General features: G+C 38.1%; 1 protein-coding gene across 1 annotated transcript in view; it reads right to left on the minus strand.

Annotated features, from left to right (window-relative positions):
* Window positions 1–19,296, minus strand: part of HGFAC (HGF activator) — a gene marked incomplete at both ends in the record, with an annotated part of 39,715 nt that overhangs the window by 4,240 nt on the left and 16,179 nt on the right. The window contains 4 exons of the mRNA XM_082281972.1: window positions 1,722–1,861; window positions 4,390–4,630; window positions 5,078–5,163; window positions 7,503–7,677. Coding sequence (XP_082138098.1) covers window positions 1,722–1,861; window positions 4,390–4,630; window positions 5,078–5,163; window positions 7,503–7,677 — 642 coding nt within the window. The remainder of the gene's footprint in view (window positions 1–1,721; window positions 1,862–4,389; window positions 4,631–5,077; window positions 5,164–7,502; window positions 7,678–19,296) is intronic.

Consider the following 19,296-nt stretch of genomic DNA (forward strand, 5'->3'; position numbering starts at 1 on the left):
CAATTCCATTTAAAAAATTAATTACTCCAAGAGCTGCTATATTTCGTGTCCTGTTAACACTGAGTTCAGCAAAATTCAAGATCTTTAAAATTAAGGAATAAAACCTCAGGACATTTCAAAACCAAGCTTCTTGAAGCTACAAAGTGTTACATAACCTACACAATCTTTACTAACCAGCCATGGGGCTGAGAACAGCATAAATATGAAGCTGTGCAGCATCATGAGATTGATACTGAAAGATTTCAAAAATTGGTTTCCCTGTAGCAAATCTCTTTCATTTGGCTGTAAATCAGCTAAGGGAGCTTTGTAGTGGGTGCAACAAGGACAGCATGTTGGTTTTGCCACACCACTCAAAGAGAACAGAGCTGTGGTAATGTGGACACACCGATTAAACCTTCTCATCAGGCCTCTTGGAAGCTCAAGGTTTTGTGAGCACAGCTGTATGGAAAGCAAGTTATGTCACTGGATAGTCTTATTTCTCTACCAGCTACAGGCTTTGGCCTTAGTGGAACACAGAAGCAGTATCTCACAGCCTGAGAAGCCCACACAAACCTTGCTCCCACACTCAGCAGCTTGCTCTTCCTCACCTTGCTCCTCTTCCCCGCTAACTCTGCCTGCTTCTGAATCCCTCAAATTTCCTAGCAAACACTCATGTGATAGTTGTTTCCTTTAAAAAATTATTTTCAGCAGGAAACAACTCTTCTATTGCATCAGTAGAAATCACTGACTGGACAGAAGAAGCCCTTGCATCTTCCTCCCCCAACACAGTTTCTGCCTTCTTGTTTATTCTTGCACTTGGGCTTGTCTTTGGCACTCCATGTTCAGCTCTCCCTGGATTTGGACATAGCACACTGGTGAGGCATGCCTACCTAATTTCCGAGTAATTAAAAAAGCTATGAGATCTCAAAGCATCATGCGTGGTTTTCACCAGGATATTTCAGAGCAGAGTAATGCCTTATCTAGTTTGTCTCCTGGTACACTGTGACAGAGCTCCCACCAACACAGAACTTGAATGCTTTTTGCTATAGAGTAGAAAATACTCACCATCTGGGAGCAAAAAAAGCCTGACCTAAAATATTCCCAATGTCAGGCTATTAAATAGTCTCACAGACAAAGTGCTCACACAGCTTGATGCCCTGAGGTGACGTGACAACTTTCACAAGGGCAGATTTGAAAATAAGAAGTTGCTGTTCCATTGTCATTCTGACTAATATTATAAGGTCAATCAAAAGGGCATTTAACTTCTGACTGATAAGACAGCTGATTTTTAAATCCATCTCAGTGTAAAAAATGATTCTTAGTACCACAGATTTTCAGAGCAGATGGGGTTATTATATTCATCTAGTCAGATCCTTTATACAATACAGACAATAGAATTTTACCAAGTAATTCCTGCATCAAGCCTACAGCTTCTGGTTCAGTTGAAAAAATGCCTAATCTCACAAAGACTTTAAGTGAAGATGAATCTGCCACACATCTAGGTAAATTGCTCCAAAGGCTAATTATCATAATTATTTTAAATTTGCAATTTATTTTTCATCTGAATTTGTCTAGCTTTCAGATGCTGTTATAACTCTGGTAGAACTAAGAGCCCTCTGCATTCAAAAGCCTCTATAGTATCTATGATTTTTCCACTATAGAGGCAGTTTTTAACAGACCAACTAAACTTGAAACTAGGTCAAGTAAATGGAAAATAAAACTGTCTGAACAAAAATACTCACCAATATCATGTTCAGTAGGATTGAACACGGAATACTGAGGATGCAAGATGTATTTCTCTATTTCAAAAGTCTGTGTTACATCAGTCGTTTTATTAAATATTTGTTGACCCAGAACTACTCTAATAGTGGATTTTAGTGGACTGTAATACAAAAGAGAGAATAAACAGTTCTGTGATTAGCAGGACAAATGCAGCTGATTTTCCAATGGCTGGGTATCCTGTGAACCATTATAACCCCAGCCTCCCACCATGTCCATTGTTTACCCTCTCATAATGCCTTTACCTCTTTCCCCAGCTTCCTGCTTACTGAGGGCAAGGAAAAAGATAACAAAAGTTACAGTGAGCCCCGAGCTCTGTGGGTCCTGATTAGCCTAATTAAAGGCTGCTGCTTCTTGAAAGAAGGAAAAGGCCAGCACAGGCACTGCTGCCCAGCTGCTGTTTGGCTAACAAGCATCTTTGGGGGTGTAAGCACCTCTTCTAGAAACTTAACTGAGTTAACTTAAACTCGGCTTTGCCAATAAGTACAAAAGCTTCTCAGAAGGAACTGAGGGATCAAAAGATCGAATATATATATCAAAAGATGACTCAGTGGTGGATATCTCGGTTCTCTGGGAAACCAGTCTTCTAAAAATAATTACAGGCATTGGCCAAGACTTAAAGGTGCTAGTACATTGACAACTCAGGAACATCTGGGCAGCTTCCACCTAAAAGATATCACCAGTTCTGCTCTGAGATTAGTTTGATCTATGTTAAATCTGTTGTCCAGAATTAAAAGCAACCTGGCAAAGTCCCACCAGCATACAGATTTAAAGGGAAACTCCACAGCCAGAGGAGAACACAGTATTTGCAATTCGCACCATCTTTTCCAACTATCAATTTTTTACTTTAAGACCACAGTTCTCTGATATCCAGTGTCCTAGGAAAGAAAGCTATTAAGAACCAGTACAGCAACTGGGAAGTAAGGGACATTTGGGAATAATCAGGAAATGTTTAAAAAAGGCAATATAATCTCTAGCTTTGAAAGGAACAAAATTCACATTTCACTCTTGTTCTAAAGCCAATTCAATCTGCATCTGCATAAGTCTACAGTGAATTTAGTTAGCAAGTGTCTTCAACACTAGAGGACTCCTATGTTTTGTTATGGAGTGCAGGAGAAGAAAATATCTGGTGTCACAGATCATGCACAGATGCAGAGTGGTTTGCATCATTGCAGTTTCCCTGGTTGCATTTCTGTGCCCATCGGGTGCAAAAACACCACAGAGCCTCCCCCAGTACCGAGTACACAACAATGACCAGCAGCCATGGACTCAGAGGAAAGAGATTCTAGCCAACTGCAATGCAGAGAGACAGCAGCGACCCTGTTACAAGAACTATGCTTAAGGTTAACAGAGGAAAGGGTAAAGTTTATTCTGTATTACTGGAATATAATAAGACAATAAAATGTTCTTCAATCAATATGTAAGGCCATGATTTTCTCAGTGTTTTTGCAATAGTAAATCAACCTCCTTGAAAATCAAAGTTTGGGCTTGTAAAACAGGGGAAGTTCACTTTCTGGAACAGTATTTGGAATAATTTTAGAAGCACTGAATGGTTCTACTATGACGTACAGATGGTTCATTCAGGAAAAGAAAGAAAACAGGAGGGGTTACAGAAAATAAGTAAAAAATAATTGAGCTGCACAGGTATCTATTGTCGCCTAGTGGAAAACAGTTGGAATTGTGACTACCAGAGGTACTAAACAAACAGAAGAGCACAAATTACAATGCAGTAATTATGGAAAATCTGTACGTACCAAACAACCAGCTGGAAGTGGGTGGAAATGTCCTGAACAGCTGCCAAAGTTAGTAGCTATTTCACAACATTTGAAAAACAAATGCATTGTGGCTTGAGCTACAAATGCTTCAGTACAGCATTCACAGTGGTATTATTAGCTCTACAAGCTATCAGTGTCTGTATTCTGGCACAAGGTTCTCTGTTTCTCTTGGCTTCTTTACTATGCAAAGGAACAATGGGTATCAAATGATGTAATATTTTTCCCTTCAATGTGATCAAACTGAAATCAGGGAAAGTGTTGAACATTTGTAGAAAATTAAGTATTTAGAATAAAGTAAGCACATCCTTTAATCAATATTTTCTCCAGTGTCCCACAGGAGAAAAAAAATCTCTCAAGAAAATCAGCATCAGAAGTTTGACAGTTTAGTTCTTCCATGTGGCTCTTTGTAAAGCTCAGCCCACTCTATTTGTGTCAACCAACAGTAATTTATTGTCTCCAATAAATCATTGCTTGGCTGTCTCAGCCTTTCTGAACAAAACACAGCAGTGAGCATAGTCATCTCTGTTATATATCAAAACAGGCATAAACATTCAAAAAGGTAACCAAGAAGAAGAGAAATACTTCTATTCCCATGCAGGTTCTTGCACATGCGATGCCCCATTCTATGTGCTGCTTCACCCTACCTTATTCCTTCAGTCAGTGTGTCTGGATTCTTTGGGACTCCTTAAGGAACAAGATGTGTGTTTATGAGATTATAGTACTCCAAGCCATTTTTTTAGATCATGAAGAGTATTCAAATTGACAGAAATTCCTTTTGACACCTTGGTCTTTTATAATTTCATCTTCTTTCTTTTTCAGTTCGGGTTTGTTGTGAGGACCCACTGTAACACTTTACCTGTTAGCAAAGCAGTGTGCTGCTGACACTACCCAGCAAGTCTGAACCAGGCTTCCACCGCAGAAACTCTCTCCAATATATATAGCTGCTGTCCAGGGATGAGATCCAGGCAGAGATGAAGATCCCCCAACAATCCTAGGTCTCACAAAACTTCTTTTTTTATGTCTTCTTCCACATGGTCTTTTGGTACCTGCAGAACTATCTACTTTGTCTGGAATTGGTGGCCTCCTTTCCCTGCTTGCTGAGATAAAAAGGGATATGGAATCAGACTACCAGAATCTTTATGTTTTCAAGTTAAATACCATGTCTCATACATCTTCAGGATATAGACCTCTCTTTGCTCACAGAGGCCCACTTCTCTGGGCCTGTAACTCCCAGGACAATGACAATTTGTACCAAAGCATCAGTCATTTCTGGTACCTTGCATGTTCTAGCAGAAAATTTGGGAATATTGGCATGATTGTGACCAAAACAGTAGTATGACACTGCTGCTATTTCAGGACAAGAATCACAGATTGTATCACAACTCCAAAAAATGCAAAAGATGCCTGTTGTTTACTGGAAACAGTAAAATATTCAACACTCCTGGCAATAGTAGAAGATTCAAAATTATACAGTGAAAGCTTGTTGTACTACCAATAAATCTCCATTCATTCATAACACGGATTTTAAGAAAGCCTTTACATACCACAAGTTGGAATGTCACAATACGCCCAAGACAAACTGTTGTCCTTCATGATGTAACACCATGGTTTATCATCATCATCTGGATTTCTAGTTAATTCAGGGGAAGAGAGAATTACAAGCATTAACCACAGTGTTGTTGCAAGCTTCCCGAAGGTTTTCTGCTTTTTCCTCTTGCACCATGCAGAGGACTGACAGGACTCTCAGATTTTGAGCCATCTGACAAAGCACTGATGAAGTGCTCACCTACAAGGGTGAGCAGCCTTTTAGTAGAATTATTCATCTTAAAACACACCAAGACTAAGGTTCTCTAGGACCTGAAATACAGACACGACTGAACACCTGTAAAACTTGCCTACAAGTATTTGGATGCATGAGCATGTTCACGGTGTTTAACTACAGCCCACACTGAAGTGCTTTAACAGATATCAGCTCAGCTATTTGCAGAACTAAATCCCATGGGAGAGATTCCTGGTTTAGGTTATTTTTTAGGCAACGAGATTCCAGCACAGGTAGATTCATAGGAAATCCATAACAAGAATAGCTACGAAAAATGAATCTGAAAAATCTCAGGTTGACATTCCCTGGAGATTCTGAGGAAATGAAAGACTACCTCAAGAAAATATTGTATTCCTCAAAAAGGTAAAAAAAAAAAGTAATGGAAATCATTTAGCCCTTTGTTACCTTGGTGTTAAACAGATTTGGGATTGATTCCATTAGGGTTTCTCTGTGATACAGCCTGCCTTTATCAATGCCTCATAAGTAAACAGAAATCTGCCCAGTTTACTCCTCCAAGAATATAGGGAGACTATGAAGACCCTGAAAGATCCTTATTAGACTAAGAAAAATAGACAAGGTGATTCAGGGCTCCAGATAAGCAGTAATTCTAATTTCAGCTGGATTTATCACAAGCACTATCTGTTATTGTAAGGTTCTTCAATAATTTTTTTCTTTTTTAATCTGACTGCTCTTCAGAAAAAGATTAGAGCACTTTCAAATCCTCAGAACTGAAGAAGCAACACAGGTTGAGTCATCTTCCGCCAACAATGTTTCTAAATTAGACTATTTGAAGAAGAAGATATCTGCAGGATTATATAGTACAGCAGAGATATCCCCAGAAATTGTAACAAGCTGACAAAAAAGTGAAAAGCTTTTTTCTCAGCTCTACAGAACATGAACACATCAGCTCCTACACCATTTTGTTCTCTGCATTGCAAATCTGAAAGTGAATATTGGGCATAAATGATGAAAATCAAAGGGCTCAAGTTTTATCAAAGGACAAAATATGTGCCAGATAAATTGCCACTGTGCTGGGACACTATCAATCAAATCCTGAAGTGTTGGCATGAGGACCAAGCCCTGGAAAGCAAGGTGGGAGGGCTTAAAGGAGGGGGTAGGAATTGCTTTTTGTTAGTTTGTGTTAGATAGAGAAGAGCTACTTTCAGCATTGCTTGCATGCTTTTTATCATCAAACAAATTAGGAAGCACAGTACAATCTGATTTTCCTGAAATACTGGTCTAAGTTTCATTTTAAAAAATATTTTAAAAACTAAGATAATAAAACTCACACACAAAAATAAGCAATCAAGCAAACAAACAAAATCTTAGGCATCAACCAGTAATTTATGGAGAATCATCTACAGTTTGGCAGGTTTAGCATTTGCTCATCTCCAAGATGAGAAATGTCCTCTCTAAATAGAAATGTTTCCTTTATTTGTGGATCTCCATTGAACTCATGGAGACCTCAGAAACAGGGAGAACATAAGGTGACTGAGGAGAAAGCACAGACCTATATAGCACAAGCTATTTTCATTATAGCTCAACAGAAAACTTCAGCAGATATGTAGTTTATTGCTATATGGTGCAATCAAAATTGAAACACTGAAATCTTGTTTGGCAATAGTTTTCCTTTGTAAGAAATCCAAGAAATAAATTTGACATCCCATTTCAACCTTATTTAAATATAGTGCTTTGATTTTTCATTTTCAAATACCTTTTCTCTTTTGAAAATATTTCTTTATGATATATCTTTCACAAGCAAAGAATAAGAAATTAAATTTAGCCATTTCAATTTAGCTGCTGCATTGATTTCTCCTTTTGGATTGTCATTTATGAACAATTTCAAAAGTCTTGCATTATGGTCTCATTTGAAAAATAAAAAAACATTACCCAGGGGAAAAAAAGGACCTGGAAGTTCCAACATAATTTTGTGCCTGAGCTTCTCTCAGGAGAGCCAGCTATTGATTTAGCCTATCTACCAGATCTTGTCTTCTGTTCAATCCCTCTTGTCAGGCTGACTGACTACTAAAGTCAGTCTAGCTTTTCTGTGGCAGGGGTAACAGCTGCTTTGAGATCCCTGGCCTTTCTTGTTTCCACAATACATCCATTTCTTGATGTACAAATACAGGACAAACAAGAACTTTCCTCACCTGCAGTAAGGGAATGGCCCCAAGCCAAGCTGTACTGCTTTCCCAATGCTGTCGACATGAAGCTCTTGGTAAAGCAGGTCTGAATTCCAAGGCAAGCAGCTGTGTCCAGAAATGGTTGTCTTGGCTGTACCTCTGTAATCTGTGCCATTGCCAGTGTAGCACCGTTGGCTCGGGACTGGCAGAGAAAGAGACTGGTCAGGAATCAATGCTAATTGCATGTTAAATACTCACTTCACAGCTGAGGTCCCAAATGAGAGCCAGAGGGCCCAACTCTGTAGTGCCTTTCACCTTGCACGGGACCTGAATGCATCAAATGAGGATTTTTTTAATAAAGAAAAAAGGAACCCAAGAAGAAAAACCTCTGCTTAAAATTAGTAGTAAGTTAACCTCCTTTTACATATGAGCAAGTAACTACTCAAGAGACAGAACAGCAGAAAATTAGACCTAAAGTTTGTACTGTGTATGGAAGATTTCAATCAGCAATCTGCAGCAAAGTCAGCAATATGGCTGGGATTCCTCTGGTCTAATTTTAGACACAACTGAGCTCATCTCTGGAGGCTCCCTTTTTATTTAATTAAGAGAAACAGAGATTTCTAGTGCCAAACCGATCCAGCCTGTTTGAGGTAACTTTTTAAAGATGATGTGGATCCCATACACTCCTGTCCAAACTGAATCTCCATTGAAAATACAGGGTGCTTAAGTCAACCAGCTCAAACAGAGATACATGTGTTGTAAAGTACTGAAAACAATCCTGCCCTGCAAGTGCTTCAAAGGCCTGATTTTTGAAAATACTTCTTTTAATGGCCTCATGTGTACCCATATATATATACTATACCCATGCATATTACAAATATGTAACTACATCTTTCAGACACATCAATTTTGCAAAATTCTAACTAGCAGGTTGAATTTTCTTATTCGAAACCCCATCTTTGTCACCTGCATATGGGCTATTTCTTCAGATAGGTCTGACACATACATATTCTATGACCTGTATACTCAGCTGCCAAGATCTATCAACAGCACATACCAGCATTATGGCTGAAAAACATATGGAGATGCATTTGTATACAAATAGCTACACTGAGCAGAAAGCCTACACCTCAAAACACAGCTAGGAGTATTCCAAAGGAAACACAAAACCATCTAATGCACAAAGAGGATTAATTGTTACCAAGCCTCAGAGGGTTTCTTGTCCCAGCCATGTCAACATGACATGTCCTTGACATGTCACAAGACTGGTGGAATCTTCTTCTAAACTTATAGACATACTTAAAGATATAGCATCACAATATTGACCAACTGTTGAAAAACACCCGCTGAGGATGATCCATCACACCACACAGTGCAGACAGCTATTGCCAAAGATCTGTTTATTTTGACAGATTGAGGTGACACATGAACCAGGACACATAACCAGCACTGAAATAATGAACCACAGCACTGAACTGCTGCTGTTAATTACCCTTCCAAGTCATCAGTGTAGTGACAGATCCCAAAACCACAAGCAAGCATATGGCGTAAATTTGGGAGACAAAGGTCAAGAAGTTTGGTGGAAGAGCATCAGTTTTTTAGCACACAAACACTTAGCGAAATCCACTTTCTAGCTTGGCCTGGCAGACACTTCTGACATTCTGAGACCATATTTTCTCCCACCTGCAACCTAAATCAAATTCCCTTTATTTAATGACTATGAATATAACATTAAATCAAACTCATACTTTAACAACTGTAATATAGGACCTCACAGAAAATAATTTGCCTATCATTTGTATTGTTAGCAAGAGTAATCATATCTTGGCAAACCTGCCATTTTCTGAGCAAGTTGCAAGTTACACTGCTTTGTTTGCCTGAAACAATTTTGTGAAATTACCACCATCATGCTGTATGCTAAATTTTTTCATTTATCCAGGGAAGTGCAAGGTGCTGTGCTTACTTGTACTGTATTTACTGCATTCAGAAACAATTTAGAGTGACTACTTTTATGAGAATGAAACAAGAGATTCCATTTCAGTACAGACCCAGGGCCATATTCTGCAATACCAATGGTTTGGACATCTTGCAGATGGTGTTTACAAGTTGTGTTTATCCTTGTCAGGCATAAAATCCAATGCATCTCTCTTTCATCAGGTCTGCCAGTCATTGCTAAAGCTGCCAGCATATTTTAACTGGAAGAATTTGGCTCCTTTCTAAATCATCCCTCACGTTCTCCTTCTGTAGCTAAGAAGTTTAGATTACATCTTGCACTTGTTGAGGGGAACAGTAATATGTCTCAAGAAGTTTTTTGCTTCTTTTTGGTTTTATATGGAGTATTTTGGACACAGGCATAACGTGAGTTAATCTCCTATCTTGTGGAGAAACTTTTGAGGTAAAACAGTTTGGTTAGTAGCTTTCCACTGGTCTGTGCTCCACTCCAGAAAGCTCTACCTGACAGCAGCACCATGGTACCCACTAAGGCCATGAGAAGTATACGCAAAGCATTATACATTTTATCACCTAAAATTCAGAACAAGCAGTTTTCAAAAAGAAAATCTCTGCAATTGTTGCAGTCATATAGATCTTTTGCCTCTAATTCTCTTTTTTTGAACTGTTACAGCACTGAAAAACTCTCTTTTTCCCCTCTTTGTCAGAAACAGTGTGTAGGTGGTCTGCTTTCAGCAGTTCTTAATGGATTGCTCTGGCTGGGAATTGTTCAGTCCCAAATCCATATAGCTTCCACAATGTCTCATAACTCTGAAACATATTTATTTTCTTATGTGGAAGAAAGTAATGGAGGATGTAATGTGGGCTTTTCTTATTCATTCACTTCCCTGTACTACCACCAAGCACTGCTAAGAGTAATGGCCTAAACTTTTAGATTATGAAAGTTTTGATGCAAATGCAGATTCAACTTACTCTGCAGACCTATGCCACTATCACCCGTTTGTTTCTTTTCAGAAAAAAAATATTATTAAAATTTAAAACTAGAAACAATTTTTTGCTGCATTTCATTTTTAAAATCCAAGGTATTTCAATATCTCATATAAAACATTCAATTTGTGTTAAGATTTTATATTTTATAAGCAAGTCATAATAAATCTTTGCCTTTTAATTTTTCCAAAAAACCAGTTTTGGGTCTTCAAATTAACAGCAACCTGAAATAGTAGTTATCCAAGCAGTTGTAATTGCTAACTTCCTGAGAGCATTTTGCAAGACTTTTTGTCCCCAGATCTTGTTTCAGTTCCTGTAGTTACATACCTGAACATTTTTAGGAGTTTCTTTTGAAAGTCTCTCTGCAGAAATCAATGAATCTTTCACATTTTCTTTTCCACAAAACACCTCATCATCACTTTTCCTGATGTTTTTGAGCTTTGAATGTATCTTTCTTACTGACACACATAAACTGTTTCATTCTATTTATAAAAATATGTTTTTCCCTCAATGGTTCTAATTCTGGGACAGGATGGTTTAAAGTAACCATTTCATTCAGCAATGCTTTGATTTATCCCTGACCAACATGTAATTTTTTTCTTAGATACAATATTAGATTAATTTTTTGTATTGCTCTATATAAGCTGATGGCAGGAACAGGGAGGAGGGAAGAGGAAAAGGACATATCCAACCTAAACCTCCCGTGACTCAGCTTCATGCTGTTTCCTCAAGATGAACAGCAATGAACAATGACATTTTATGCCTCTGCTAAATGTACTGCTTTCATGGCCTCAGCATTACAGGATATGTTGCTCTTCAAGCCATGCTTTCCAAGGGTAAAAGCCAAATTTCCTTTCTACATGAGCTCAGACTCATCGGATGCCTGCAGAAGGGTTTGTGTTTTCTTCATTCAGCCAGAAGTTCCCTGATCTCCTTCCCTGGGTAGGTGTGAGATCCCCGCAGAGATGAAAGGTGTGAAAGCCTTTGATTTCAGGGAGCTGCACTTCCCCTGCTGCACATGCAGACAACCACTACTCTGGGCTGGCAATAAATGTGTGACAGAAAGGAGTCTCCAGTATTCATGGAGATTGCTCTTGCAGGCATCTCATTTCATCAAATAATGCACTGAAATGCAACACACACAAACACACACACCCTGCCAGGTGTTCTGAAAGCAGTAAGGCAAATATTTCTGTGCTAAATGAAACAAGCACCATACAGAGAGCTTTGAAAGACATTCACATTAACCTAGCAATGGTTCCAAAGGAAGATTTGGGTTATCTTCCAGTGCATCCCTATGCCACTGAAAATCTCTGTAAATATCTAAGAAGGCACCTGAGTGGGCACCAGGCTCCACTGAAGAAACTAGTTGCCATTTTTTTCACCTTTAATCATGAGAATGTGAAGTCTGATGACATGGGGGAGAGGATTGCAGTGCAGCAGCACCAGGACTGGACTGTTCCTGGCTTGAAGAAAATTGCTTCACATTTTCCTGCCTGTTTGTGAATGTTAGGAGTAACAGCACCCGCTGCATCTTTCAGAGTTTAAAAATGAATGAACACATACCACAAGTGAAATATAAGGGAAGCTATATATCTCTATTTCAATATAACTCAATCATACATTTATAATATTTACCTAGATTTCAGTATTTCTGTTAGGGGTTATGAACAACAGATTGTACATATTTACAAAAAATTATTCAAATAGCTGTGCCACTTTCTGGTTTGTTGAATAGCAGTAAAACTTCAGGACTCACAGCATCTAACACTGGAATGGATCCCTGCTGAAACTGCAGCCTGATTATGACACAAACAATCTGTCTGAGCTAAAAGCTAGGCAGAAAGGTGGAAAAATTGGCATTTTTTTGTAATCAATTAAATCTAACAGAAAATTACCATGTAAAACAAGGATGGATTCAAGACTGTGTAAACAAAGTGATTTACAAGCACAAAAAAATCTCTTTAAGTTGCATCCTGACACAAGGATGGCACACTCCATTTACTGAAACTAGACTTACTTTTTAATATATTTCTTCTTCAAAGTATCTTTGTACCTTCATACTTGCAAATGCTTAGATCATCTGAGGTAAAATTGAAGAGATTTATGTCTGTTATGAAAGCTAATGTACAAAGCTACCTTCTGAAAAAGTTGTATTTCTTTAATATAAAAGTTTAAATCCAGAAATCTATAAACTCTACCAGTATTTTCTTATAGCTTAGAAAAGTAATATCCTAGATAAGAGAAAGGACTGGCTCTTTTCCCATTTCATTTTTCCATTTATTATATTCAATTCTAGTAGAATAGTTACGATTTACAGAGTCATAAATGCAATCCAATAGGTAGCTATATAAAGCTAATAGGAGCAGTGTATTTAGGAAATACATTGTCAAGAGCTAGGGGAAAGAAACTCCAGCAACAACGAGCCAATATCAGTGCTATATTACTTTGACAGTTGCACAGACTACCAGGATTTTCAAGAGTATCTGAGTGCCTAATTCATAGTGAAAGCTTTAATTTTTTTTAATATACCTGTAGGTCCTGATGTGTTTAGAGTATGGGGCAAAATAACTCTCTGGACAGGAAAAGAAACAGACTGTATAGCAATTACTGATAGCAGATGAGCAGCTGCTCTCTAGAGAGACAGTAATGGGAGGTGGGGGTCTCTTGAGCCCCCAAAGCATCCAGAGTGGGCTGAGGGGAGAAAGCAGGGGAGGGGAGAGACAAACAATACAGTAATACAAGGATGAGCTGCATCCAATCTTCCACATCTTCCCTTCAACCACCTTCCTAACTGACAATTACACAGGAAAACAGATTGCATGGATTAAGAGGTATCAGTCCCCTCACACTTCAAGAGATGTGCCCTCTATAAAACAAAATGAACGGAAACCACTGTCACATCTCAAATGAATCAAAAATAGCATTAAAAATACCTTTATGGCTCTCAATTAACCAGCACCCAGTAACACTGCTGCCAAGTCAGGCACTCTCACAAGAGTAAGAACTAAGCAGTTGTTTCATATTAGCCAATATTAATCATATTAGTTTATACTAGGATTACAACAAAGACTTGTCATCTAAAAAGGCAACACTGCAGGAATACAGAGCAAAACACAGAAAGCTTAGTGCCCACCAGCATATGGAAAATTCATGTGTATGTAAAAATAAAGAAGTCCTCTGTGGATCTTGAACCTACTCCTGTCTCTGACTGGAGAAATTTTATCCTACTCTTTGGTATTTGCCTTATCTCTCAATCCTTACAGAGGTAATCCTTGCTGTATGCCATGCTGCTACAAGCATAGCTCATTAGCTCTCCTCTCTAGCCCAAATTTGACAAGGTGTCAAATTTGAATGACTAATCCATAACCTCCATGCAAACAGTACTTCCTTCTTCATTTTTGTTTTTCTCTATATTAGCCAAAAGCTTTATTATGGCCCTGAAGTTATAAAAATGCTGGGAGATCAGAAGAGCCTCTCACTATTATTGCTCACATCTGCCACATCCATAAATGACACTGAATAGTTGTTTTGCAAAGCCACAGCTATCTCTGGTCTCCTGTTCACCATCCCCTACAGTGGCACTGCCTCAGTGCAATCAATCAGAGGTGGAGACTTAGCGGACAATGCCATGTTCACCCAATTCTTCATCTTCCAACGCCCTCTATCATTGATCATTGCAGGCAACAGTCTACTGAGCATCGTCTTTATCCACATAACTCCAGCATTGTTTGAATTTTTTTTTAATAATTCAAAAATCTGATAAAAATCCAACCCACCATTACTATTTCTGCAGTGGTGCCCTAGGCTTCCTCATCATTGCCTTGCATTATTAACCCATGCCTTCCCCTCATTCAAATTCCATGGGGACCTACAAAACTTGTCCTCTGCAAATAACATAATCACCTCTCCAAGACATATTAATACATAATGTTGCTTTTTTATCTGCTGTTCCATCTATTTTTCCACAACCATAGCAAAATAATAACTTTATTCTTTTTTGACCTAGTTTCATTACTAAGCCCAGTGCTTCATATGTGCAAGCAACAAGCGTTTTCTCAGCCCCACTTAGAAATCCTCTTCAAGTCTTACTTACAAACCTACTTGTCCAAGTTCAGTGGGGGACTGACTGACTGGTTGAACACCCATTTATCCTTGTCAGCCAACTGACCTCGTAATTATGCTCCACCCTATTTCCCCCCGTGTTTCTAGAAAGTAAAAAATTAAACACTAATCCAAAAGCATTCTAGTGGAAGGTAAATATAAACCAGAATGTTAAAATTCATTATCTTCTATCTTCTTTAGAAGAAAAAGATTTAAAACTTTCCTTTCAGCCTCCAGAGCTGAATTTACTTTACTAAAGTACCTTTTTTAGTAGAAAACTGCAAACACCCTATTTCAGTAAAAGAACCACTAAAAAGGTGGGTTTGCTGTCATTTCTGCTAATTCTATTACCTCAAACTCCCCCAGTTTAACCCCCAAATATGTGGCCAAGAAGGTTTTTTTTCCTGTATGTAATTATATATTCAGCTATTCTGTCATCTTCCTTTTCTAAAATCCTCAACCTACTTCTGACATACACCACATCTCCTTACATAACAAGAAGCCCTCCACAATTAGCATTCCAACTCATACTTTCTTTAAAGCTATGGTACCCCTCTAATTCCATTATCCACAGCCTAATGAGGAAAATACCCCGAACACTAGAAAACAGTGTTTTCAAAAATACGATCACCAACTTCACATTTTGTCATGACCAAAATATTATCAAAACCATTATGGCTACCTAAACCTTAATCCAAAGAACACTCAAAACATACAATCCTCTGTGCAGTCCTCCCAGTACACTCAAACCTACTGCAACCCACAACCACAGTGAGCAAATGTTTCAGGAAAAGACTTGGTGACTAAGTAAACAGAATAAAGACACCCTATTAACATATCCTCCAATAAATCAAGAATAAATTTAAAATACAAATAAGTACCCCAAATTTACTAACAACCAACACCCAGCCAACAGTAACAAAGCAGTGGTAAGAAAAAGGAAGTGCTTTTACATGGAAATCTGGCAAAATATATATTATTTTCTACTCACATATTATCAGCTAAAGCAAATAGTGTGAATGCAATGGTGGGGTTTCAACCACAGAAATCTAAAGGCACTAACCCCCTGAAAAAAATTCTACATCACCTTCCTTTACCATTCAACCCCCTTTAACTTCTCCATAAATGCATATTAGAATGAATTATCTGTCCTCTGGCTAGACAACTCTCTTTAGCTGTGTGTCCCTTTGTGTTCATCCAGCATCTCCACCATGGCTCCTATCTGTTCAAAGAAACACAAAATGTCTAAGTAATTTTACAATTACATGTTTTAACTGCTTGTCATCAGTTATCACCTAGTGAAGCTAAATATTTCTGAAGTTATTAATCTACCAAATAAATTCGCTCTCCATTCCCTATGCCAACCTGGGCTAGAGATAAAATATTCCACTCACATCTTTTAAGGTTTCACTTCTTGCCCACATTTACCACTCCTAAAGTGGATGGATTTGGGCCCTTTTTATAACTTTCTCTGTTCAATGAGACAACCACTGCTACTCATGGTTGGACAACTGATTCTGAATCTTCACTTAGAACCTGGATTCAGAGCTGTCTCAGCAAGAGCTGTTTTCAAAGAGGATGCAGCATTCTTTTAGCACAAAATCCTTATTTCTGAAAATAGGTGCATATTGAAGGGCAATCATTATGAATTTAACTTAATTAAACATGGGTCCTTGAACAATTTTAAACAGCATCTGTTTGGGAGAGATTTGTTGGTGATGTATCTAATTTCCTTCAAAATTAAACTCCACTGAAATCTTATGCCTATAAACTGTCTCAGAACACTTTTTTAAATGGCAGTTCTTTCTTTAGTACTGAAAGTTTCTTCTTTAAGAAGAAAACAATGTATTACCACAAAGAATAGAAATCTATATTAGAAACTGTCTTTTGTGTATCAATCTCCTTTGTTATGGATATCTCCCCTGTTACTTTTATCACCTCTCAATTTTTTTTTTTAAGTCAGCTCATATTTTTCCAGTAGCTAAATGGTCATTTATGATAATGGCTTAGCAATATATATACACACATATATATATATATATATATATACAGACACGTACATATATAATGATGGTTTGCAAGATAATTTTAAGATTAGAGAAAAGATGAGTTTTGAGTACTGACAGGGACACTGTAGTCCAAAAAGTAATGGACAGATAAATAGGTATCTTTAAAATCACAAAAGTTATGATTATTCTGGTACTCACTGTTCAAAGGGGAAGAATAAAATTACCGGGCAGTAGGTTTTTTGTTAACAACAGAAAAAACTTATTTTCACCACATCTATTTAAATTCTGGAACTACTTGACATGGAATGCTGCAAAAGGGAAAAGCATAAAGGAGTACTAAAGAGTTTAGACAAATTAGTGGAAAACAAGTAAAGGTCTGACAAATATGATGGTCCAAGCATCTGCTAAGTAAATCCTCAACCAAGAGAAGTGTTTCTCAGTATTTTCCTGCTGGTTTTGCTCCTCAGGCTACTGTGCCAATGCTTGAGTCACAGAAGTACTTAGGCTTGTGATCTGATGGATGAAGGATGCTACTTCATTTATTAATATTTGTTGAGTATACTATTAAGATAAATTAGCTGGTTTTCCATTAGAAACATATGAAGGCTGGTTATTCTTTGTGTACGTCAAGGGCAGAGGATATCAGAGATACCTAAAACACATCACAGCTCAATAAGAGTCTGGGAGACTTACTGTTTATTAAACTGACCTTAAATTCTGCTTAAAAAAAAAAAAAGGAAATATAAGAAGACATTTTTGCATCACACTGGCTTTAAGGTTGCCTCTATAACTGATAATTCAGAATAAAGTACACTTTGGAGAGGAAATACTGTAACACTTTCTCTGAATCAAGCATTATAGCCACCAGCTATTCTCACTAAAGGGTAACCTCACAATTACTTCCTGTCACACGAGGGAAACTATACAAGACAGTAAAAAGGAAACAAAGAAAAAAGTCATTTCTGTTCACAGCATCAAATTGAAGGGTCAAAGAAAAAATTAATCCAACAAATATTTAAAAATCAGTTCTGAGTGCTTGGAGAATACAAGCCTGTAGCACTTTCATCAGAATGACATTGCCCTAGTGTGCTGATACTACCAGGTCTATAGACCTGAAGACTCATTTATTTGCATTAATTTAGAATGACTACATCTTGACAAAGAGTTTTTTCTTTTTTAAGACTCTTTGCAAGGTCCTGACACATAAACACAATCCTTCAGTTCCCATTCTGTGTGGGGGTGTTAGGCAGCTGAACGCAGATGGATTGTAAGCATCCAAAGCCACTTGTTTAGCAAACCAAATGTTTGCTTTATTATTTTCAAGTAATCAAAGAGCACCTGCTTATTTCTTGTTCTAAGCTAGTCAGACAGAAACCAGTATTACAGCTATAACACTGCCATCCTGATATTTATGATCCAGGCCCTGCTGGGTGGATGTCTCTGTGCACCATTGCTGCTGCGGGCAGGGGAAGCTGATAACAAAACAGGACTTGGAAAAGCAGTTTCATGTGAAAATGAGCAGAGTGCAGCCCTGCCCTGAGCTCCAGGTCACACGTGTGCTGTACAGCCCCTCACCCAGATCCATCCAGCAGCATTTCCAAAGCCTGGGACAATCTCCCCAGGGTAACTAAAGGATGAAACAACACAGCTAAAAAAAATGCTCCTTATGAAGGACTTAAAAGAGTCACAAAATTCTTTCTCATGATCCGTCCGGTACCTGGTGAGTGAATGTTCAGGACCAGATCATACACCGTCCAGTTTGCCCATTCACTCCTGCTATTTGGTATTCCAGCTGTACTGCTGATCTCCCAAATGGATTTTTTTTTTCCCAGCTGGAATAGTTAGCTACACCATTTGTTAACTATCAAAGTAAAAAAAAAAGAATGCTAGATATCAATTGCAGTGTTCATTAACATGTTTTTTTACCCCACCACCTATTCGGATCAAGAAAGTGCCCACCAGAACTACTGGGAGTCGTATCCTCAATTTTGATGAGCCACGGGATTTATGCACTCAGAAAGACACAGACAGTGGAATTGATTGGGTCACAGGCTGGTGTTACTGAAGGTCTATTATAATTTATGCCTAAAAGCAGCTGTATTTAAAAAGTAAACACTGACATAACTTGAAGATTTAGCACGCAAGCAAGCCTTACAAGCAGATTTAACCCCTGTAGGGATAAAAGTTAAGTTTTCTGGATGAAAGTTGTATCAAAAACTATGTAGCATCTAAAATGAAAAACAAGGCTAACACAAAGGTACCAAAAAGCAGATTGCTCTGCCCTGACCCACCAGAGAAAGTAAGGGGGTTTGTGTAAGCTGTACTGGGATAAATGTGCTATTAAAGTCTAAGGTAACCCAAAGGGTGTGCATTTTGTTTGTCCCACAGTAATTTAGTGCTACCAAAGAATGGCTGCTAGATTTTGTCAGATGTAAATCCCTGCTTTATGAGGGGATGCATGGATCTGTATGGAGAGAGTAGCTCTAGAGTACAACTCTGTGACTGATTCTGCAAAATGGAAGCATGCACTTATTTTATAGGCATGTGTAGTTGGATTTAAATTTCTGTGTTTTATTTTCTATAAATTAAAGGACATGAAAAAAATATTTTTAGAATCAGAGTCTCAGTGGTGAACTGTGTGTTATGTTTTACACTGGAGAAATGCATTAAACATTTGTTCTGTGTTACTCTTCAGTTGTTACAAGAAATGTCCTCAAATACAGAATACAACACAGAGCCAAACCCACGAGGTTCACACCCAGATGAAAACT

The sequence above is a fragment of the Coloeus monedula genome, assembly GCF_965178545.1.
Source record: "Coloeus monedula genome assembly, chromosome: 5".
Classification (NCBI taxonomy): domain Eukaryota; kingdom Metazoa; phylum Chordata; class Aves; order Passeriformes; family Corvidae; genus Coloeus; species Coloeus monedula.